At 35.1% G+C, this 22,276-nt stretch overlaps 4 protein-coding genes across 4 annotated transcripts; 1 reads left to right on the top strand and 3 right to left on the bottom strand.

Moving 5' to 3' along the window:
* Window positions 1–1,422: 1,422 nt before the first annotated feature.
* LOC120251102 (heat stress transcription factor C-1b-like) lies at window positions 1,423–2,867 on the top strand. The gene is made up of 2 exons (XM_039259642.1): window positions 1,423–1,984; window positions 2,096–2,867. The coding sequence occupies exons 1-2, from the start codon at window positions 1,766–1,768 to the stop codon at window positions 2,795–2,797; spliced, it is 921 nt and encodes a 306-aa protein (XP_039115576.1). The 5' UTR covers window positions 1,423–1,765; the 3' UTR covers window positions 2,798–2,867.
* A 4,314-nt stretch (window positions 2,868–7,181) lies between these two features.
* LOC120251173 (indole-3-pyruvate monooxygenase YUCCA6-like) lies at window positions 7,182–9,345 on the bottom strand. Its single transcript, XM_039259712.1, has 4 exons — window positions 8,449–9,345; window positions 8,032–8,280; window positions 7,806–7,928; window positions 7,182–7,656 (listed from the first exon to the last, which is right to left on the bottom strand). The coding sequence occupies exons 1-4, from the start codon at window positions 9,139–9,141 to the stop codon at window positions 7,462–7,464; spliced, it is 1,260 nt and encodes a 419-aa protein (XP_039115646.1). The 5' UTR covers window positions 9,142–9,345; the 3' UTR covers window positions 7,182–7,461.
* A 4,584-nt stretch (window positions 9,346–13,929) lies between these two features.
* On the bottom strand, window positions 13,930–16,526 carry LOC120251846 (mitochondrial import inner membrane translocase subunit TIM17-2-like). Its single transcript, XM_039260501.1, has 2 exons — window positions 15,755–16,526; window positions 13,930–14,297 (listed from the first exon to the last, which is right to left on the bottom strand). Exon 1 carries the CDS (start codon window positions 16,435–16,437, stop codon window positions 15,769–15,771), a length of 669 nt encoding a protein of 222 aa, XP_039116435.1. The 5' UTR covers window positions 16,438–16,526; the 3' UTR covers window positions 13,930–14,297; window positions 15,755–15,768.
* A 2,267-nt stretch (window positions 16,527–18,793) lies between these two features.
* LOC120251912 (GTP-binding protein At2g22870) lies at window positions 18,794–22,189 on the bottom strand. Its single transcript, XM_039260560.1, has 4 exons — window positions 21,665–22,189; window positions 21,500–21,569; window positions 20,137–20,299; window positions 18,794–19,494 (listed from the first exon to the last, which is right to left on the bottom strand). The coding sequence occupies exons 1-4, from the start codon at window positions 22,149–22,151 to the stop codon at window positions 19,276–19,278; spliced, it is 939 nt and encodes a 312-aa protein (XP_039116494.1). The 5' UTR covers window positions 22,152–22,189; the 3' UTR covers window positions 18,794–19,275.
* Window positions 22,190–22,276: the final 87 nt, after the last annotated feature.

Genomic DNA, 22,276 nt, shown 5'->3' with positions numbered 1-22,276 from the left:
TAATATCCAACACTCTCAAATTCCTTCTTTTTTTTTTTTTGTTAAAAGTAAAAAAAAAATGATTTACTTTATAATATCAAACTATCAGCCAGAGAAAATTAAAGTAAAAAATATAAATGCATAATATGTTAAAGGAGTTAGTTTTATTTTTACCATCTTGATGTCAGAAAAAATAGTAATTTTTTCTCTTGTCAAGTAAATTAACTAATTTCTCTCAAGACTTTGGTTAAAATTAGTGATTTTATCCACTTTTATATATATATATATAACATAACTTTACCCTTCTATAATCTTCCACTAACCATCATTTAAATGAAAGGTTGCATCAAGCCACCTCATGTCCTCAAGGCATTGAGATTCAACCCAAGAGTTAAATCATCAATCACTATCCTCCATGACACTTGGAACCATATATAGATTAATCCAGAGTCTTTTTTTTTCTTAAAAAAAAAAATTAATCCTAATCTCTATAATTAAAGGAAATAAAATTTCAATTCTTCTCATGTAATTCGAGATGGTAAAGTCATGTGTTTAAATTCTTAATTATGTAAGTAAGGTGAAACCATGTGCATGGTTGATTCAATTTAGGCTGACTACCAAGAAGATAGCATGACTTGATTAAACACCATTTTTTGAAACTCACTACATATTATTACTTGATTTTATATTTTTATTTCATCAATGTGGGATTGATATTTTTTTAAGTCAGTCTTGGATCTCAAGATTAATCACTTTATTTAATGTTATAAATTATAATAATGGTGTGGCTAGCTGTTTTCCAAGTTTTAACCTCAAATGTTCCCCTTATTTTATAACCATCTTAACACTAATAAAGGGCCCACTTAACCGCCCAACTAAATCACTCCATTGATCTCAAAATCTTAAACTTACTAAATAATAAAGCCGCTTATAATCAAGTTATAATCAAGTTTAAACACTAAACTAATAACTCCCCACCGACACAACCTCAGCACAAGGGCATGCAGACAGAGATATCTTCTCACCAAGCATTGCCTGTCCAAACGTGCCACGTGTCAAATACACAAGCCACTAGACACGTGTCATCAAGTGTGAGGCATTGGAAGCTTTGATCTTGCGAGGGAAACACCAAACCCAACCTTTCCATTCCACTCACGAGATCAAAACCTCCAAATCCGAATCACACCTGACCAAATCCAAGCTACTATTAAGTTGGTTGCTTAACCATTATTATTGTCACAAGATTACTGTAGATTTCCTTCACTGATGCAACCATCGAGAGCGAGAGATGAAGAGAAAAAAAGAAAAGAAAAAGGAAACCATGTGCGATTACTCTAATAATATATATATATATATATATATTATTATTATTATTATGAGAAGGACCATGAAGAAGACACGTTGCTAATGCTAATTGACTTCACATTTACATTTCCCAGCTCCTTCTCTATAATATGTCCCCCCAAAAGGCCTGCAATCTTTGGAAGGTCTCTCTCTCAAGTCTCAATATCTGTAAATAAATAAAGGGATGAAGAGAGGGATATTTTCCCAGGTTTTGCAGTTTGTGTTGCTCTTCTGACTCTTTAAAATTATAAGTATTATTATAAAAGTAGCAAATAACATATATATATCCACACTGGTAAAGCTGGGTTTTGATTGGGACTACAGTGACAGCAGGTCTTCATTTTGGTTTGAAGATAGATAAGGTCAATAAGAAAGAGAAAGAGAGAGAGAGAGAGAGAGAGGAGCTAGGTGGTGTTGGTGTTGTTGGATTGTTGAGTTATCTATGTCGAGCAGTCAGCAGCAAGGGCAAGGACAGGTGGCGCCATTCGTGGCGAAGACATACCAGATGGTGAGCGACCCAATGACGGATGAGCTGATCCTTTGGGGGAGAGGGAACAATAGCTTCTTGGTTCTAGACCCAGCCCAGTTCTCCCAGTTCCTCCTTCCTTCTTACTTCAAGCACTGCAACTTCTCCAGCTTCATTCGCCAGCTCAATACCTATGTCTGCATGCATATATATATATCCTTCTTTATTTTTATTTTTTTTGTTTTTGTTGTTTACTCTATCTATATATCTTTTGTTAATATATAGTTTATGTTTCATGTCATTCAGGGGTTCAGGAAAGTGGATCCAGATAGATGGGAGTTTGCTCATGAGTCTTTTCTGAGAGGACAAACACATCTGTTGCCTTTTATTATGAGGAGAAGAAAGAAGGTTGATGATCATGGAGTTGAGAAAAAGGAGGGGTTTAATGAAGAGGATGAAGAAGATGATGATGATGGTGATGTGTTACTACAGGAGCTTGGGAGGTTGAGGAGAGAACAAAGAGCACTTGAGGAGGAGCTGCAAGGAATGAACAAAAGATTACAGGCTACTGAGAGAAGGCCTCACCAGATGATGTCTTTCCTTGCTAAAGTGGCTGAGGACCCTGACCTTCTCCCTCGTCTTATTAACTCTAAGAAAAAGCAACAACAACATCAACAGCAACAACAGGGTTTAGTAGCTGGTGGAGATAAGAAGAGAAAACTCATCACAGCTCCTCCTCCTCCTCCTCCTCCGCCTCCTTCTTCTTCTTCTTATGTTCATGATATTCCTCCTATGATGATGGTGATGCAGAATCAAGCAGCAGAACCATATTTTGATTTGAGTCCTTTAATGTTTGAAGGAAGTAGTCATTCTTGCTATTTGGAGCCAACTGTTGCTACCTGTGATGGTTCCATGAAGAATCCAGCTGCCTTTCAAGTACAGCTTGAGGTGGCAGAGCCTAGCCAAGTTGCTTATCCTTTCTCTTTACTTGGCCATGGATTCATCTAGCTCTCTTCTCTTGTTTTAAGGATGATGGGATTTTCTTGTTCTGTTTTATTACATGATTTTTATTTTTATTTTTATTTTTGTTTTCATTTTGTTATATTAATTTTTCTGATTAATTTATTTAGAAGATGGTTTCAACGATCAAAATCGAATCTACATACATGCGCAAGGGGCCCCTTTTAGATTTAGATTTAGATAGAGATGGTATTAAAGCAGCGCTCTTCGGCCCCTGCTCTTATAACTCACTCTAGGGAGTAGTGGCATTCATTTTATTCCCTAATATATTATAGATATTTTAATTCTCTAATATATATTGCTTTTTTTTTAATTCATTTTATTCCCTAATATATTTTAATTCATTTTAAAAAAGCAATATTTTATTAAAAATATATTTTAATAAAAACGCCCCTTCTCCAAGTCTGAATTAACTGGTTATATATATATATATATATATTGAACAACCCATATCTATATTGATTAAAAATAATAATAACTATCGTTGTTAAACATTGAAAAGTTGAAAAATCAATTTTTTTTTATAATATTGGTTAAGATTAGAGAGTTATTCATTTTATAAAAATATATATATATATTTTATATAACATTTAAATTCTGGGGAAGTAAAATAAACCTTTAACTTTCAGCATATAAATGTTTTTTTTATTAAAATGAGTGACTAGATCATAAAAAAAGCAGGGTCCCTACACAAATAAAAATTCGGATTACCTGCACATAATTACTATTTATATTTCTTAAAATATATCCTCACTCATGATTCAAATTTTTATCACTCATTAAAAATTTTAACTGGGATCCAGTTTTTAATAATCTATTTGGTCAATTGGTACCTTCATCATAGAAGTTAATAACACTAATAATATTTATACTAGGTTAATATAGTACTAACACTCCCCTGTCGAGACTATGGTCACATGGTTTTTTTAGAATTAAAAATAAATAAACAAATACGAAATTATGCTGTTGGAAGACTTTTTTTCAGTGAGAATAGTGTATCGGATAGGCAAATATAGGCGGGCCACTACTAACACATCGGGTGAACGGAGAGACAGAGGCGGTGCTGCGAGGGAAACGTGTCCATCAGTGATTGGCTGAGACTCATTTGACTTGTGCCCTCTTGTCCAATAGGAAAGCGGCTTCTCCATTTCGTATGTGTCAGCAGACCGGTTCACCTCCTATGGGCCCCACAGATTCATAACACCTAAACAAAGAAGGCCACGTGGACATTGTCGGATTTTCATAGGTGGTCGTTGGCCATGGCATCTGGTGGGGACCAGTAGGGGACGAGGTATAGTGAAACGACACGTGTCTCATTTTTGCTGTTTGTTTGGGACCATGTTTTTGCAAATTGCTGTGCATTGAGACCAATATGATCCGACCACACCTACTAATATGGCCTGCTACTTAACGTTGCTAAATTTCCTCCTTTATTATTATTTTTTAAACTAATTTTCTCAATATTCAAAATAATTGTCAAGGCTTTTGTTTTAAGCTAAGGACCTCCTCGTGCTTTTATTTGATTATTTTATTTACACTCCTGACCTCTCACTCAGACCTCTCACTCAGGTTTTTCTCATTTGCTGAATTTTATAAATTAATTGATGGCCTTAGTTGCGTTTTACATTTGTTTTAGTGTATTATATGTATTTTTAGCTCCATCACTTTTAATTTTATAATATTTTTTTTTGAAAAAAAAAAGATAAATCTAATATTATTAAATAAAAAAGTATAATATAAAATATTTAATAAGAGCAAAGTCCATTAAAATTGGAATAAAGAGTAAGTTTTTATAATAGTTTTTTTTTTTACAAAAGATTAAATTATGATATACTCAATAATAAAAAATAATAATAATTAAGTGTTATAAATGCATAATTTTTCAAGACTAGAATAATTTGATAAATAAATATTAAGTGCAGTCTATTTTGTTTCATGTTTGTTTTTGGGATTTTCTATTTTCTGTAAAATTTATGATTTATTCACATTATTTAAAAAAATAAAATCAAGAAAATAAAATTTGAGTTCCTTGCTTTTCCACGTATCTATAAAAAAATAATAATAATTTGATAAACTATGTTTGCATTTTATTGGCTTAATTGGTTTGAACACTCATTTCTTAAGGCTTAAGTTTTGAAAATGAAGCCAGCAGCTTCAGCCAATCAGAACTTAACTAATCACCATGAAATTGCAGATATTTTTCCTTTAGATTCCGAGTTTCTCTAACATCCTTAATAAAAATCTAAGCCATTCACTGTACCAGCATTTCAATGATGTCATAAATAATTTAAAAACTTAGGATATATGATCACCCATTAACATTAATAAACATTAATTTTAACATGAGAGTAGGGTTGTAAACGAGCCGAGCCGAGGTTTGCCTTGTTCAAGCTTGGCTCGTTACTATTTAATCGAGCTTGAACTCGAGCCGAGCTTTCTTTGAGCTTCAATTTTTTTGCTGTTCAGCTTTCGGTTCACATTATTTTTAATCGAGCTCGAGCTCTAATCGAGCTTCTTTTCGAGACTTCATGCTCGAGCTCAACTCATAAGAAAATTCGAGCTTAGACTTAGCTAGCTAACTTGATTAAGACTTGACTATTTTTTTATATTTTTATTTTTTTATTTAGTAAACTTATTTAATGAATCATTATCAGTGTGACTCAACCTCGATTTGAGTTTGATTATATTAATAATTGTTACAAATAAAATTGTAAATGATACTATAAACGAGATTTTAATTATACAATAAATGAGTTCTTCACAAGATTTAATGAGCCGAGTTTGGTGGTGTTCAAGCTTGACTCGTTTATCTTATAAAAGTCTCATTTAACTTAAATGAACTAGTTGACCCGAGACTTTTTAATGAGCTTTAGCCTCGAATAGTAGTTTATAGACTCTATATGTGTAACTTAAATCGACAACAAATGACATAGTCACATATACACCTTAATATACATATATATATATATATATATAATGTAATATATATATATATATATAAACGAGCTCACAATCGAGTTTATAAACAAGCTTGTTCATGAGCTTGGTCACGAGTCGTGTTCATGAGCCAAAAACGTGTCGAGATTTTTGGTCGCTCAAGCTTGGGCTCGCTTTATTAATCGAGACTTAAAAACGATGCTCGAGCTCTACTGCTTACAATATAAGCTAAACACGAATAAGCCTTTATCGAGCCGAACACCAAGCTACTCACGAACGGCTCGACTCAAATACACCCCTACATGAGAGTTTACTTAATAAAAATCAATGATTATTAAGACCATAAATGAGACTTATAGTTGATAAGTTGATGTCACATAATCAGACCAAAAGAAAAATGCATGCCAGTGAGGTGGTTACAACAGAACAGATGAAGACTTCAAAGAAATTCAATTCCATATACGATGAGACGTACAATTGATCAGTTATCATTGAAACTAATTACAAAAATGCCCTTTCATGATCTGACACCATGAAATTAACTTTAAAGTCTTGGAAAAATCATGAAACATAGATTCAAACTGATACTCCATTAGTTTTGGAAGCGAATATAGCAGGGAGACAGCTCACAAGTATCAAAGCCTTTATTCTTATAAGAGAAAGAAGATTATAACTGATATATATATATATATACCCATCAATAATTCTCAGTGGATTCTTGAAAGTTGAAATTAAAAAAGAAATTAAACTAAATTTGCCTTGTTGCATAGATTCCACTGCTCTTTTTGTAGGAAAAGTTTGTTGAGTAAAAACACACATAAAGTGATGATAACCATTGAATGGATGAGAAATGGACACCATGAAACAATGGGGGGAGCAACGTGCATGGGTCTGAAGAAAGGGACTAATCTAATGAAGGAGGAACGTGCTTGGACCTATAGTGCTGTTAGGAATCAATGAGATTGCTAGCTTGCTAGCTATTTAGCTAGAATCCACCTTAAGATTCCAAGTAGATTCCACCCCCATACCTGGGAGTGGGAGTGTGAGAGAGAGTGCGTGGTGAAGTGATCTCACTATCTTTTTATTCTGTGCTACTGGGAGAGACAACAAGATGGCAAAACTGAAAGGGTGTTTGCTTCTTTGCATGCCATGGAACATGCATCCAATGAATTAATTAGTGCACTAGCAAAGAAGAGAAACAATGAATATCATGGTGTTCCTCCTCATATCTTGACATGTCTTTTAGGTATGTTCCTTATCTAGGGGCCATCAGATCATAAGTGAATATATATATATAATATGTATTAATTTTTTTTTCTTTCCTTTCTTACAATATGTTTAATACATTAATCAAATATATAGATACTTCTTCTTCTTCTTCTTTTCTAACTCTCCGTTTAAGCACTAAAAAGTACCTCTTCAATTGAGAGGGAACATGGAATATTTTATTAACAATGGAGGAAAAACAATCACCAAAGATTAATCTGTGCTTGCACAGACAATTAGTGGCTTGTCACAATCATCTCTCTGCCTCTCTCTTTCTCTCTCTCGCTAGTCAACTCCATTATAAAGTACAATTATATATATATATATATATACACACACATGCTAATTAAGTGAGAGTGTAAAATAAGGGATTAATGCTAGCTATATGCTGCTCCTGCTCCAACTAATTAACCTCTAAATTGATCCAAATGCTAGTTCTCATCAACTTCTCATGTTTGTGATGGTTTCTTTGCTTCAGCTTTCCAGCATCTCTCAACATCTTGAGCAATCTTTGTAGCATCAATGGAGGCTCCATTAATCCCTCTTCTTGTGAATCCAACTGCATATAGACCATTCTCTCCTTTCCAACTCTCTGGAAATGGCCTTCTTGGAAACCCATCCTTATCTGAGAAGAACTCCCTCTCCTGCCATTAAAGAAATAATAATAATAAATAAAACTATATAATATATATATATATATTTATTTATTTTTTCTTATCAACGAATCTATGTATAAAGGGAAAAAGCTGGTGAATTTGAACAACTTGCACTGCGAATGATAGCAAGATCAAACCTTTAGCCAAGAGGGCACGTTGCTCTTGTAACCCGTGGCCAAGACTATGGCATCAAAATCCTCCATCGTGCCATCCACAAACTCCACACTGTATTCTGTCAGTCTTTTTATCGCCCGGCGCACCTGCAAACAAATTATGGACAAGTTCCAAATTATGAGCTAGCAAAATTAACAATATTCAATCTGATCATTGTGCCACAACTGATGATCATCATCAGATACCAACCTTAATCTCTCCAGATTTTATTTTGCTGAGAGTGCCAACGTCGAGCACCGGAGTCTTTCCTGTAAGCCCCTTGAGCTCGAGAGGACCAAGCGAAGGCCGGCGAAGGCCAAGCCGTGCCGTGTCACCGAGCATGATCCGGGAGACAAGCAGCAAAAGAAAGTCCACCACCTTCATTGGTATCCACCGGAGAAGCCTCATGCTCAAGCCAAATGTGGACCAACCCAGCATCTCCCGGGGCAGGACGTGCACCTGCAACTCATAATAATAATAATAATAATAAGTTACATAAAATAAGAACACTTTATCTTAGGTGCATGCACCTTTTAGTATTCTATGCTGAATGAATTACATTTTAATTTGTATTTTGTAGGGACCCATGCATCAGTGAATTAAGTTAAAGGGTTTGGGGAAACATACTGTGTCTCTTACTACTAGAGATGGGCGTGCATTGTGGTTGCAGAGATCCAAACAGACTTCCATGCCTGAGTTTCCACAACCAACAACAAGAACCTTCTTTCCTCCAAAGATGTCTCCATTACCGTACATGCTTGTATGCACAATGGAACCTTTGAACTCCTTCATGCCATCGATCTCCGGCGTGACAACCTCTGCATTCTCTCCGGTTGCCACGATGAGCCACCGGCAAACATACTCCTTCTTTCCCTCCCCTGTACTAGTCCTCACTCTCCACAATCCAAGCCCATTGTCATACTCAGCACTGACAACTGTCTCATTGAACTCCGGCACGATGCCGAACTTCTTCGCATAATTTTCAAGGTAAGATACAAACTGCTGTTTGGTTGGATACTCTGGGAAGCTCACCGGAAACGGTAGGAGAGGGAGTTGGCAGAACTTTTTGGGGAGATGGAGAGAAAGACGGTCATAAGTCTTGAGTTGCCAGAGAGAAGCAATACAGTTTGATCTTTCAAGGATCAAACTAGGCACACCCTTTTCCTTAAGGCATGCAGCCACTGCCAACCCTGATGGTCCAGCTCCAACTATGACTGGCCCTGGAACCCAAACACACGCTCCAGGATTCATTCTCTCTTTTTGATTGTAGTACAGAGGATCATGAACCTGTTTTCCCTCAATTTCTCTCCAAGAATCCATGAGACTTATTTTCTCATCCTTGAGTACTTTGATGAGATGAGGCAGTGTGTCAGTGTGCTTGTGTGTATATATAAGGCTAACGTACGAGATGATGAGTTCTTGGGATATTTATATTGATCTTAATTAAGCTTGGGATTGATTCCTGGTTGGATCCACTCAAGTTTAGTTGCTGGACTGGCCTACTCGAGCTAGAGCTAGTTATCAGGTTAATATTAAATGTAGGACGGCGGGAGCCTAGTTATGTTCCATATGGTTAAGGGGAATCCTTCATCTTCATGTCCTTTTTGATAAAGAGCTTTCTTTTGTTTTTTCTAGAAGATGTCCTGTTTTTTTAGCACTAGTTAGGTTCATGTCCCTTAATTGAAGCGCAGCTCCAATTGTTGTTGAAATCCCTGCCAATTAATAAATACAAGAATTGATTATGCCTGGCAAAGTGCATGGTTTTTGTGCTAAGCATTGATGTCATTAAAACTTAGGATATATTTTGGAAAAATAAAAAATGGCCTCTATGTTCATGAACATATATATATATATATATATATATAAACATATATACATATAAAACAAGTAGTCTAAAAGTATCAGATTCTTATACTTTCCATAAGAAAGAAGCAAAGAAGCTCTGCATCTCTATCTCTGACTATGCCTCTATCTTCATAGTACGTATACGCTTGGTAAGTGAGCAAAAACAGAGAAAGTAATGTGCCAAATAAAAGATGTTCTAGATAATGATTTTTCATATAAAAAGAGAACACTTTGTGGTGAATAATTCTGAAAAGAGATGATAGGTTTATAAAAGAAAATTTTTGAAAGGAATCCTCCTTTTGTTTTTTCTGCAAGGAACTAGTAGTAATTGTGACTTGTGAGGAGTGGAGGAAGTTAAACACACCAGAGAACAATTTTTATCAACTGATAAAAGTTCAAGAATCCAAAATCCGTTGAAATTCTATGTTAACCAACAATCTATATAAGAAATATATTGGAGATAAGTCTCTGATAAAGATTGAGATCTTTGCATGGATTGATGAAGGGTAAAGAATTCCTGAGCGTCAATATCAGGGGAGGGGGAATTTAACTCTTTTGTCATGAGATTGCGAGTCATCTCTCCAAGCTCGGAAAGTCAAGACTACACTTGATAGTCAAGATTGCGAGTCCCCCGACTTGAGTCTTTTTGAGTTGCTTTTCATATATATATATATATTGATGAAAGCGACAAGCGCTATATACAATAAGGGTGCATGCATGGATTAAGAATTAATCTCTAACATGCTCGATCACCCTCAGCCGAGGACCAAAGTATTGGCTTATGAGCCCACATCCACAATTGATGACTTATTACCATTATTGTTTTTAATGAGTCTTAAACTCGAGATCTTTTGATTGTCTCACCTTCGTTTTTCAAAATAAGATCAAGTGCTGCTAGTTTACTAACCATTTGATTTTCATTTATATTCTAACAAGGAAGATAAAAGCACCACATAAGGCATTAAATAAGATGAATATATAAGTTGGGTCCAAGGTAGCACCATGGTATTGGTTTTCACGCGTGGAAGCATGATAGCTTGTTTCATTGAATGCTTAGACATTCCCATGGCCCCTTAATAAGCCTTCTTGTGAGCACCATAAATATATATATATATATATATATTCCATTTCGCCATTTCACAAATTAAGTCACTGAAATGTCAGCATATCTTCATTGCAATTTCTAAGTTTTTATTCCCATGCACTCTTAAGAGATTCTTTGCTGCTTAAGTTCTTGCTTAAAGATTCATTTCAGAAATCCTTGCCTCTGTTTCCTATTGATTGATTGATTGAACTAACAATTGTAACAAGGTTTAAAAATTCAGCATAATCACTCATAGTTTCAATTGAAACAAGCACAATATGTAGGACCCATTGTAAGGTTGTCTGCCTCAAGCTCATCAAAAGTTCAATTAGTACTTGCGCCGCCAATTAAAGCATCGATTGTATTATAATCAAGTTGACAACAAAAGTAAAACTAATCAATTGTGGAAAAAAAAGTTTTTTCCCAAGAAATATGTGTGGGCACAGCACTCACTTCCTTCAAGCAAAGCCCGTCGTCAGTGAAGTATCTAGACCAGTAATCACTGAAGTACTGAATGCATGATTAAGCCGAAAAATATATACGTAAAAGATCAACAAGGGAAGTGACAAGGTGCCATCATGATAATCATAAAAGCTATCGGTGATATGAACTGAAAGAGTGTTCAGATTTGATTAACTCTTTACCATCTAAAGTAAACTAACAGTAGAAAGAGATTGATAATAATAAACTAAAGCAGCACTAAACTATTCCATTACAAAGTGAGAGATGTGAAGAGATAAAAAAGGGAGTGCAGAATCAAGCATTCGAGGTTTCACGTGTATTCTTTTTGGTAATAAAAGCATAATGCTTGAAAGAATTGGATGCATTTCCATCACCAAACTACATTATCATGTTTGACTTAAACAGATATAGAATAATGGTCAGAGAGAGTGACAGAAGGCTTGTCTAGTTCTAGATGAATAGAGGAACAAAGTGCATTTAAGCACTATCTCTTTCTCTATGAATCAAAGCATGCCTTTTGATAGAACGTAAGGCTTACTCTTAATCAAAATACTAAGAATTTCATCAAACAAAGAAAACAATGATACATTCTGATTGATTCTGCTAACTTTTCAAAGTATCGAAAAACATTTCACATAGTGAGCCCTTGCATGCTATCTCAACACTCCAATTCTTGCACTCTTTCTATATACCAACCAACTTTGAAGCAACTTAAATTGTCAAAGGAAATGATTCTAAAGTTACAATGAACGGAAATGCAGTAGGCTTCCTTTTAATAGTTGAGTTTAAGGCATAAAAGAAAAGTAGTAGTTTGTTCATCTCCAAGTAACCCCACACATCCCACCACTGGGAAAGTAAAGAAGATGGAATCCAAGTTAACATCATTTCCCCCACTTCTCCTGAGACATTCTCAAGAGAGTAGACCCGGAAGTCCACTCACTTAAGTTTTATAATGAAACACACAACTCCTCATAATCTTTTCTTGTGATGCAATACTTCATTACTAAAAGGAGAAACGTTATCTTGGAGCTGCTTCCACTTAGAGAGTTTGCAACAATGGATTAGAGCCTCCACTTGTGGTTTTCATTCTTGGCTTAATGGTGACTATTGAATCAGTAGGTTTAAAATGAAATAAAATAGTGCATTAATGGAGGAATGAAGGAACAATGTTAGGTAGAAGCATGATACTGAATTTGGAGATTTGAAAACAGAACTAGTAGTGAATGGAATGTAAGCAGAGATAAGAGTTCTTGATTGCTTTTGCAAAAGGAAAAATGTGGGCTATTTAGAAGGGAAAAAGTGAGGAATGGGGTACATACAAAGTGCATATGAAATGGCCGATCAAGAAGCAAAAAGACAAGTGCTTTTGTTTATTAGAACTAAAGAGTCATGCATACAAAAATTTTAGATGTGTTGCATGCACTCAAGCTCTTTCAATTGGTGCATGATTATAATGGAATTCAATGATAGCGAAGATTGAAACAGTACATTAGTGCTGCAGGTGGACCACCCTCGTCACAGTGTGTTTCACAGGATGCAACTCCAATTTTTATAACTTAATTTATATGTTAGATTGATTAAGTGAAGATAGCTAACACTTGGGTAGTGTTAAGTGGTAGGTGTGGGGTTGAAATTCTATGATCTCATACTGTTTTAATATTATTTATGCCCTGTTCAATTGAGTCATACTACAGATCTTTTATGAAAGAAGTCATATTTTTCACTCTTTTAAAGTTACATGGTAGGGCAATTTGCCATTGTAACGTTATAATTTCTAATATATCATCTTGAGTACATGTGATAAGCTTTCATTACCCCGTGTATTAACACGTTCTACATGATAAATTCTTAAAAGGTCGTTAAACTACCATAACTAATGCACCTCTGTATTTGACTATCCATTTGACAATATTTATCGTTTTTGTAAAATAAAAATAAAACTGTGTGATTGTTTCTCTCATGAGATTTTGCAAGCCAAGCACTTGCATCAGAACCAAATGAAATGATCTATTTGATACAAAGACACATGTATAAACTAATCTAATTAGTACAGTTTATGTAGATTTCATATAGGTGAGTTACTTCAAAAGAGTTAAACTTTTTCATGTACTGTTTCATTCAAGAGTAACATTTAATTGACGTGCATATACATATGCACAGATATGAATCAATGAAAAAAATACTCTGGTAAAATGACTTGCTTTAAAATAAATAATATTTATGAGAAGCATGTTAAACCATATTAACACTCAAATTGAAATAAAGTTAAGTTCTTCAAGTCATGCACATTCACTAAATCATTGACAATTAAAAATAGTTAAAGATAATACAATCTTTCATTTTAGAAAATTTATGGATTTTAAAAGATGAAAAACCAATAAAAAAATTAATTCATAATACAATAAGGTAAAGATCAATAGCTTGTCGGTAAAAAAAAAAAACAACAACAACAGAGGAAGGTAAGACCACACAAACATATTATAATCAGTCCAGTAGATGTAACAAGACTGACGGTCATCAAATAAAACTCATTTAGTTGGTAAAGTCTGCAAAGCAGCCAAATCATAGAACAAGAAAGTACAATCTTGAAATCAGAAGAAGAAACCAAACCAAATCCAAATAGATATAGGTAACAACACACTGCTGTTACACAAGGTTAGTAGAAGCCCCAGATCAAAATAACACTTAGAGAATTATTAGAAAATGGCATTATATCATAAAATGCAAACCATCATTAAGTCGGGACATTCATACAGTAGCACAGATATTAACAAAATTTGGGACAGATGTATCAATGTTTTTCTTGACTCAGCCAACAAAAGCAATGTCCAGGATCCAGTCTCCTGTGTCATTCATAACCTTTAGTTTTAAGAGATGAACCTAGTAAGCAAAGCTAATAACCTACCAGTTTCTATCCGACAAATACAAATAAACAGCTCAAAAGAAGAAAATTTATGTAGAAGACACGAAGCGCGCTTAATCTAATACGAATATATTTCATAGAGTTTTAGGCTTCACAGTCTCGCAACACAATTTTGGGTGTATTCAAGAATCATCGGCTATCAGCTGTCCGCATGAAAGTTACCTAGGAAAACAAAATAAATCAAGTTAAGCAAGAAAAGTCATCTTTCTAAGTTGCTAACTTCAAAGTTTACCAGTTGAGCTTACACCTCAAAAACTCATAAATGATTTAGTAATAGTGCTTAAACTATCAGATTTCCTCTCCCAAAGTTATTAAAGGGCCATAAGTAGTAAAAATTTCTTCAAATCAAAGATATACTAAAGTGTGAATCATAGATGTATAAGGATAATGATATGCTAACAGCAAAGCAACGTATCATCATTCTCAATGCAAGAACAAGATATGAATTTAAGTTGATTCAAAACAAATTGAGGGCAACAATAAACACTCATCCTCTTGAACTTACAACAACGAACAAAAAATGGTACACATTGTTGTGTTCTAACCCAAGACCCACATGATCAAAAGCATTGTTCAATAGATTTGTACCAAGTTCGTAATAAACACTAAAAGTTATTATTAATTTAAAGGTCCAATTTCCACCCAAGTTGCATGAATTTGCAATATTACTCAAGTTTTATGACATTAACCAATACAATGAGTAATAGTCTACCAACAAAATCCAACTAACTCATTACGGCATACATTGCTTTCTAGCAAGCAAATAAATGGTGAAAAAGCTCCAACATAAGACAATACAGAGGGTCCTGTACATATAATGGGAATTGCTAGAATAAATAGTAAACCTCAATTTCATTTTCCTTCTTCCACTCAACTCATTGCCACATTAAGTCATAAAAACACATCTTGTGATCTTAGATTTACACAAACAGGACAAAATACATCTTAGATGGTATTCTCTCAGATTATTATCATCTTAATTTTTTTTTTTCAAAACCAGTCACTAAAAGACAGAAGAAACTAATTTCAATTTGACACATTTCAAATCATACATCTTGTATTGTCAATCATCCACAAAATATTCCATCCAAACACAATATAACGTATCATATAAATGGAATAAGCATTGGCATCCATTGCTTATTATTTCATAGCAATCTCAATTCACAAAGGAACAAAAAATAAAGTTCCCACTATGACAGCTCTTATAACACTATCACATAAATACAAATAGAAACACGATCTCATAAACAAGAGTCTCATCTATAATATAAACATTTGATTACTTCATAGTCAGCAGCAAAGTGAACACTGCCCAACAATATAATGGAACAGCTCGTGAAGATGAGACTTAATTATCATCAATTCTCCCATCCCAACTTAAGAGGATTGCAATTTGCAAACATATAAAGATAGGTTGGAAACTAATTTGGTTCCATGATAAGTAAACATTAGTGACAAATAAGTATTATAATTCAATGGCAGGTGACAAAATCATTTAACAACATAAGAGAGTATCATGATAGCAAATTTTATTGTACCATGACCCATAAAATTTAACTGGAGATCACTAAAAAAAACAAAACAAAACAAAACAAAGGGTTTTAAACGAAGCATACCTATCGCTTTTATTCTACTTGAACTCGAAGTTTGGTATAGGAGCGCTAGGAGAATCGAAACTCTCCAAGATCTCAGTTTTCCCGCTTCCAGACCCATCTTTAACCTCATCTTTCTTCTTCCCGCCCCCAAAGAAACCTCCAAACCAAGAAGACGACGATGCAGTGCTAGGTTCATCTACCGTTGGCGGAGAAGGCATGCCCTGCGGCACATAAGCCCCAGGAAACCCAACAGATGCAGGATCCTCCATCGGAGGGAGGTTCTGTGGTACACTAAGGACGCGGTTGAGCATGATGCCAGCGCCCTCGATTAGGGCAAGGAGCACACCACCAAAGAGCGCGGATCGGGAGGCCGGGCCAAGCCCCTGACGCATCTGCAGGAATCCACCAGTAGCAGCACCTGCGATGATCGAATTCCACGGGTCTTCTTTCTGACGGACATAAACCATGCTGCAATCGAAGGCGGAGAAGAGACCACCCCAGACGGCAAAGCTACCGCCGACCCGGGGAGCGTTCATACGCACAGCCTGAACTCCACCGGCGAGACGCACACCATTGGGGGAGTTGTAAAGGCCCTTGATGAAGTGGAAAGCAGAACCACCAACAGCACCCATGCCGAAGGCACCACCCACATCGTCGAGGATTCGATCAGGGCATGGCTCCCTGGATGTCTCCGGCGTCCCCATCGCGGCTGAGAAGAGATCGAAGCTAGGCCTTCGCGGAGGAGAAGGAGAAGGAGAAGGAGAAGAGCAAAGAGGGCGGCGCGGTTGAAGAAAAGAGGAGTCTTTTATACCTAAAGCGTGTTGTTTGGTTGGGTTTTAATTTTCTTTAATTTTAATTAAAACTATATTAAATATTAATTTGTATTTACAGATAAATGATGACTTCCTAATCCTAGACACTCTCAACATTGCAAATAGTAATTATTTAAATTTATGAAAAATTAATTATTTTTTTAAGACTTGGTTTTAATTTGTTTGATATTAATTAAAATTACATATTTTAAATTATTAATTTGTATTATATATAAGGACCATTTAGACCCTTTTAAAATCTGCAAATGATCATTTAATTCCATAATAAAATTATTATCTATTTTTTAAAAGTCTCTCCAAATAAAAGATCATCATCTATAAATTTAATTAATATTAAATATCACCATATGGATACTTCTACCCTAATTTATGTTTTTTTAATGCCCTCCTCTCTTCTCTGCGTTGCTATTTCTTGCAATTTTTTTTATTTTTGGTAAGATTTGTTAAAGTTGAAATACAATAGTTCTCTATTGTATTATTATGAGTTAGAATTAAATAAATTTGATAAAGGAAAAAGATGAATTTCAACTTTATTATTGGGAGTTAAATCGGGATATCTTTATATTTTTATTAATAGGTTGAATTTTATTTTTGGAGATTGGTTAATGGTTTATATGAGGTTATTTTTATTAATAACTAAATTAGATGATTGATTGAAAATTATATTTGATCAATTGAAGATCATAATAAGTAAGTGATCATAATAGATGAGTGATAGTGTCATTAACTCTTACGTAAAAAAAAGTGAAAAGTTTTATTCTCTTCCAAGGTATAGGCCATATTGTCAAAAAATAAATATTGATGTGTTTGGTTCTAGCTTGGTTGAGCACTTTAGTCAGGCAAGCCTGCTAAGTAAGGAGAAAAATATATATATTATAGGTAAAATAGTAAATTCAAAAAAATCAAGAGTAAGTAGGGATGCATTGGTCATGGGAGACTCTATAGGAACCAAAAAACAGATGTTAGAAACTTAATGAGGATGTTTTGGTCATTTTATTCTTTGTATTATTTTAATTAATAAATAAAAATTTTATAATTGTTAATATATTTTTATTATTTCATTAAATTACATTCTGAAAAACAAATAGAATAATGTTTTTACTCCATTTTAGTAATCCGGGAGGATTTCTCACCGACTCTGGATATCCTTGGAAGAATTCTTTTGGCTGTGTGGGCGTTGGACAGCATTATGAATTCCTCTTCTGGCTGCGTGCCACATAGCATTATGAATTGCTTGCCTGGTTTAGCATATTCTTTCTCTCCAAGGTAGCAAATTCAATAATAAGAAAAAAAAACATAATATTAGCGTTATATAAAATTTATATATTATTTAACCCTTTTGTTCAACATGATCTCATGTGGGGGGTGGCAATTCGTGTAAACGGATCTAACCGTGTCGTGTCAAGATATGAATATAACACCCAAATGCTAAACTCAGACCCGATATGATTATTAATTATGTCTAGCTTTCTAAATACATACACAACCCATATATGAAGCGTATAACACGAGTTGACCCATTTGCCCGTTTAACCAGCTTAATCTGTAATTGGGTCGTGTAACATAACATAACCCATATAACCTGTTTTTACACAAAATTCATGACAAACAAATTTGAATTAAATCCAAAATATATTAGTTAAAAATCCAACAAACATATATCAATATTTAGATATTTAAGTCCAACATACATAAATATCTAAAATCTAATATATATTCATATGGGTTATAATTACTTTTTACTCATATATTTGTGTACATCGTGTATTTACACGGATTGACACGAATACGACACAAAACCGTTTAATTTAAGCGTGTTTTAACCGCCTAATTTAAGTGTATTTTAATCGTGTTGACATGTTTACGGACAAACCCATTTATACTGACCCATACACGCTTTAAACTCTATAAATCGTATCGTGTCATATAATCATACCAGTACCCATTATGCCACCCCTAGCGTCATGGCACAATGATAACACTCAAGATATTTGCATTAAATTTTTGGCTTATTTTCCTCTCCTGTCATCAAACTAAATAAAACATGAACAAATAATGTTTAGGATGATGTGGCACTTAAAATTTAAACCAAGGTCTTTATTTTAAAATTCACACAACTAGAACTAGACTATACTGGAGATTTTTATTTTTCCGGATTGGAATAATTTTGGGTATAGTGTGATACTTCAATCCAAATTCCAAACACTTGAAGATGAGTTCCAGCCGCTGGTTCCAACCAAATATTTGAATTAATTCAGTCAAAACAGTTCAAACATAACACTTTCAAACTAATCCAAATATAGCAATGTGACTTCCTTCAAATCTACACTGTTTACAATAAGATTAGTACAAACACAAAATCAGGTGAATATCAGGATAAGTTTTGGAGCTGTTTTTGCTTGCCTTCAATCTGATGGCTTTCAAAGACTTAAGTTCCAAAATCCCTAATGTAATGTACCGTGAAAAAAATTCAAAGGTGCTCCCAGATGCTATATAGCAAGGCTGTTCTCAACAGGCAAGGAGGCAACCACCGCGCACGTCGAAAGATACTTGGTTAGGGCTAAAAGGAAGTTCACTGACTCTTCATTTTCCAGGGCTGAAGTCATCCACTATGTTTCATAATCCTCTAGCTGCTAGTTTGTAATTTGGAAGGCAGCTAAGATTGGATGAGCCAGTATCTTGCAAAGAGATACGTGGTTTGATTGCATACTAGTGCTTTAGCCAGTAGTTTCTGAGCTGAGCCATATGCAGTAGAATTTCATCCCGGCCCTGATTAGTGACACTACTGGTCATGATCCAAGGCGGTGTTGACTTGAAGAACTCATTTATGAGGTTCTGAAAATCTTCAACATTCTCTTCCGGTCTCTTTCCACCATTCTTCTTCTTCTTGCGTTTGTCACACTTGGTGAAAACTAGAGTCATCGGTATCTGAAGGAGCAAGTTGAAGATGGATGGAGCATTAGGGAACAAGAAATCGTAAGGTGGAACAAATTAATTATGATTGGCCCGCGAAAATGAGTGTGGACAGCAACTCATATAAGCATCTCTTTTCTAAGCTATAGGAATTTAAGATGATTATTAAAATTGTGATTTGCGAAATGCAAAAACTGGCTCCTTCATGCATTTCAGTATTCACTAAAAAGAGGAGATGATTCCTACACCCTAGGAGACAAAGAACATAAAAGGTTAAAAAAATAAAGAAAAAGAAGTAAAACTCTATCTAGATTCTATCAGATGATGAGCGGCATTGCCCACGACAAGATATGTTCTTTTTACTTGTATAAGAATGTTTCCGCTACTCTAGGCATCAATCAAATTATGCTTAGTTATTTATTTATTTGTTGGTATCATCTTGCTAACTTAAGTTTATAATGCTTTCATGCTATGGAATATATCTCATCAAAGTCCCCATAAGGGCAAGATGCATGAACTAGTTTGGCAAATCCCAAAAATATGATCACCGCAGAAAGCTTTTTATTTCTAGAAACAGGCACAGGCAATAACCATATGATTAGACTGGTATAAAATCTTCTTAAAAGAACATTTTTTAACTCAAAACATTAAGGTTACCTGATTTTGTCCAAGCCAACTAGCATATTCCAGATCTATCTGCTTTGCAGGGATGCTGGCATCTATAAGGAGAAATACAGACACTAATGACTCTCGTTTGAGAAAGTAATCTTTTGTAAAACCATCCCAGTCAATTCGAACTTCCTGTGGCGCAGCTGCATACCTGCTCAATATACACATTAGTAATGACTATTGTTATAAATCAACAGAAAAGTTTCACAGGCTGATGAAAGAATAATGATATAAGTTGCATAACACAAGCAAAAAACGCTAATCACTTTTCTAGCGATTACTAAATCTTCGTGGCAATAATTGCAGACATGGTTTAAGGAAACTTTTTGTAAAAAATTACAATTGTAGCATCAGGTTGGTAGGACCAACTTCACCAAGTTTTAGCCATGACATAAATGTGACCATAAGGCCAATCAAGCACACAATAATCTGCCTTGAACAAAGTTTGATGAAGAAAAAATAACTACATCATCGCAAGTACTCAATCTTGTTGACAAGGGTTGATGTTAACTGACACTGCAGACCATTGCAAAGTTTCCAAAGACAAACTCCTCTGCGACACCAAGCCAACCATAGCACAACAGAATATTCACATTAAATTATCATGGCAGACTCAATAGTAAATTGTTCACAAATGTGAGACCTGTACTTGCAAGAAGCAAGAACTATCTATACACATCAATAATTAAAATTTGATCATTTGATGAGAAGCTCTGAATATTGCACTTTGCTAAGATGATTCAAACAAGAAAAATAATCAACTAGTACTTAAATATTGAAACTAACCTTATCAAGCTTGAATGCTTCCAGTCTATTTGTAATATAAAAAAAAAAAAAAAAACACAACTATGAATCTCTAAAGAACCATAATGGGAAAGCTTCTAATCCCAGTTCATCGCTCAAAAGCACTATGTTTTGCATGCAAGACACTTCTTATGGCCTGCTTCATTCAACTAACCAGGACTTTAGCAACAGACATCAGACCTAGCCTCCATCAAGAACAGACCAATCTATAAATCGCCAATCAAAAAGAAGCCAGTGTGTTGGTTTATGAGCTTCTTCTCAAGCATGATCATATTGTCATGTTTCATCTCATTAACTTCATTCCAACCCCAAAAACTGCTTAAGAGAAGTAAGATAAAAGCTTCACCATCTGTTTTCAGAACATCTATTTGAAGAAAACAACCGAGTTATTTTTATCTGAACAAAAAAAAGGTAAACTCAGAGCACACAAACAGAAAAAAAAAAATGCTCTAAAACGAAAACAAGCAGCAAAATCCTTGTTTTAAATCAGGAAACTAATTCAAAATCAACCAAAAAAAGTGATATTAAACTGTATATAGATTCGTACCCATATCCAGGCAAATCGACAAGGTACCAACTGTCATTTATCCGAAAATGGTTGATGCACTGCGTTTTTCCTAAAATTTAAAACAAGATTCTTAATCAAATAAACACCAATGACTAGAATCAAAGAAAATAATAGTTTCACAGTTTGAAAAAGGCACTCATCTACCAGGTTTCTTCGAAGTGAGCGCAAGGCGCTTGCGCCGGACGAGAGAGTTCAGGAGGGAAGACTTGCCGACATTGGATCGCCCGACGAGGGCGAACTCCGGAAGCCCATCGGCGGGGCAATCCTCCGTCTTTTTACTGCTCTTCACGAACTCAGCGGTGGAGACCTGAGCATCCCGCGCGTAGGGCCCAAGCACGATGTTGGAACCTTTGAGCACCCTCCCATCGCTCACGAACGGGCCTTTGGGAAGCTGAACATCAGGAGGGATGAAGAGCTTCTCGAGAGGGAGATGGAGCTGAGGATCGTCGGAAATCGACTGCGCGTCATCGGAGAAGGAAGGGGGGATGGAGATGGAAAGATCGGGAGTGGCGGAGACGGAGGGGATAAGAGTGGAATTGAAGGCGAGGGGGCGGAAGAAGGGATAGAGACGAGTTGGGGTTGAGGTCGAGATGAAGAAGAAGCGGGGGAGGATGCGGGGCTGGAGGAGCATCGTATCGAGCGGCAGAGGCGAACCCTGCACTAAGCTGGAGATTTATCTTATTTTCAAACAAATATATATATATATATATATTTATTTAATTACCCAAAAACAAAATATCATCTTCATTTAAAATT

Source organism: Dioscorea cayenensis, chromosome 20, assembly GCF_009730915.1.
Source record: "Dioscorea cayenensis subsp. rotundata cultivar TDr96_F1 chromosome 20, TDr96_F1_v2_PseudoChromosome.rev07_lg8_w22 25.fasta, whole genome shotgun sequence".
Classification (NCBI taxonomy): Eukaryota; Viridiplantae; Streptophyta; class Magnoliopsida; order Dioscoreales; family Dioscoreaceae; genus Dioscorea; species Dioscorea cayenensis.
Note: the sequence above shows the minus strand (reverse complement) of the source record. Positions and strands in the feature narration are given on the sequence as shown.

What these genes read in the sequence shown, in the direction of transcription:
- LOC120251102 (XM_039259642.1), top strand. Translation starts at nt 1,766, where the DNA reads ATGTCGAGCAGTCAGCAGCAAGGGCAAGGACAGGTGGCGCCATTCGTG. An exon ending in TTCGCCAGCTCAATACCTAT is followed by an intron (nt 1,985 to 2,095) that starts GTCTGCATGCAT and finishes CATGTCATTCAG; the next exon opens with GGGTTCAGGAAAGTGGATCC.
- LOC120251173 (XM_039259712.1), bottom strand. Translation starts at nt 9,141, where the DNA reads ATGGATTCTTGGAGAGAAATTGAGGGAAAACAGGTTCATGATCCTCTG. An exon ending in CTCTAGTAGTAAGAGACACA is followed by an intron (nt 8,281 to 8,448) that starts GTATGTTTCCCC and finishes TATGAGTTGCAG; the next exon opens with GTGCACGTCCTGCCCCGGGA. An exon ending in ACGTGCCCTCTTGGCTAAAG is followed by an intron (nt 7,657 to 7,805) that starts GTTTGATCTTGC and finishes CTTTAATGGCAG; the next exon opens with GAGAGGGAGTTCTTCTCAGA.
- LOC120251846 (XM_039260501.1), bottom strand. Translation starts at nt 16,437, where the DNA reads ATGGGGACGCCGGAGACATCCAGGGAGCCATGCCCTGATCGAATCCTC.
- LOC120251912 (XM_039260560.1), bottom strand. Translation starts at nt 22,151, where the DNA reads ATGCTCCTCCAGCCCCGCATCCTCCCCCGCTTCTTCTTCATCTCGACC. An exon ending in GTCGATTTGCCTGGATATGG is followed by an intron (nt 20,300 to 21,499) that starts GTACGAATCTAT and finishes TATATTGAGCAG; the next exon opens with GTATGCAGCTGCGCCACAGG. An exon ending in GTTGGCTTGGACAAAATCAG is followed by an intron (nt 19,495 to 20,136) that starts GTAACCTTAATG and finishes TTGCTCCTTCAG; the next exon opens with ATACCGATGACTCTAGTTTT.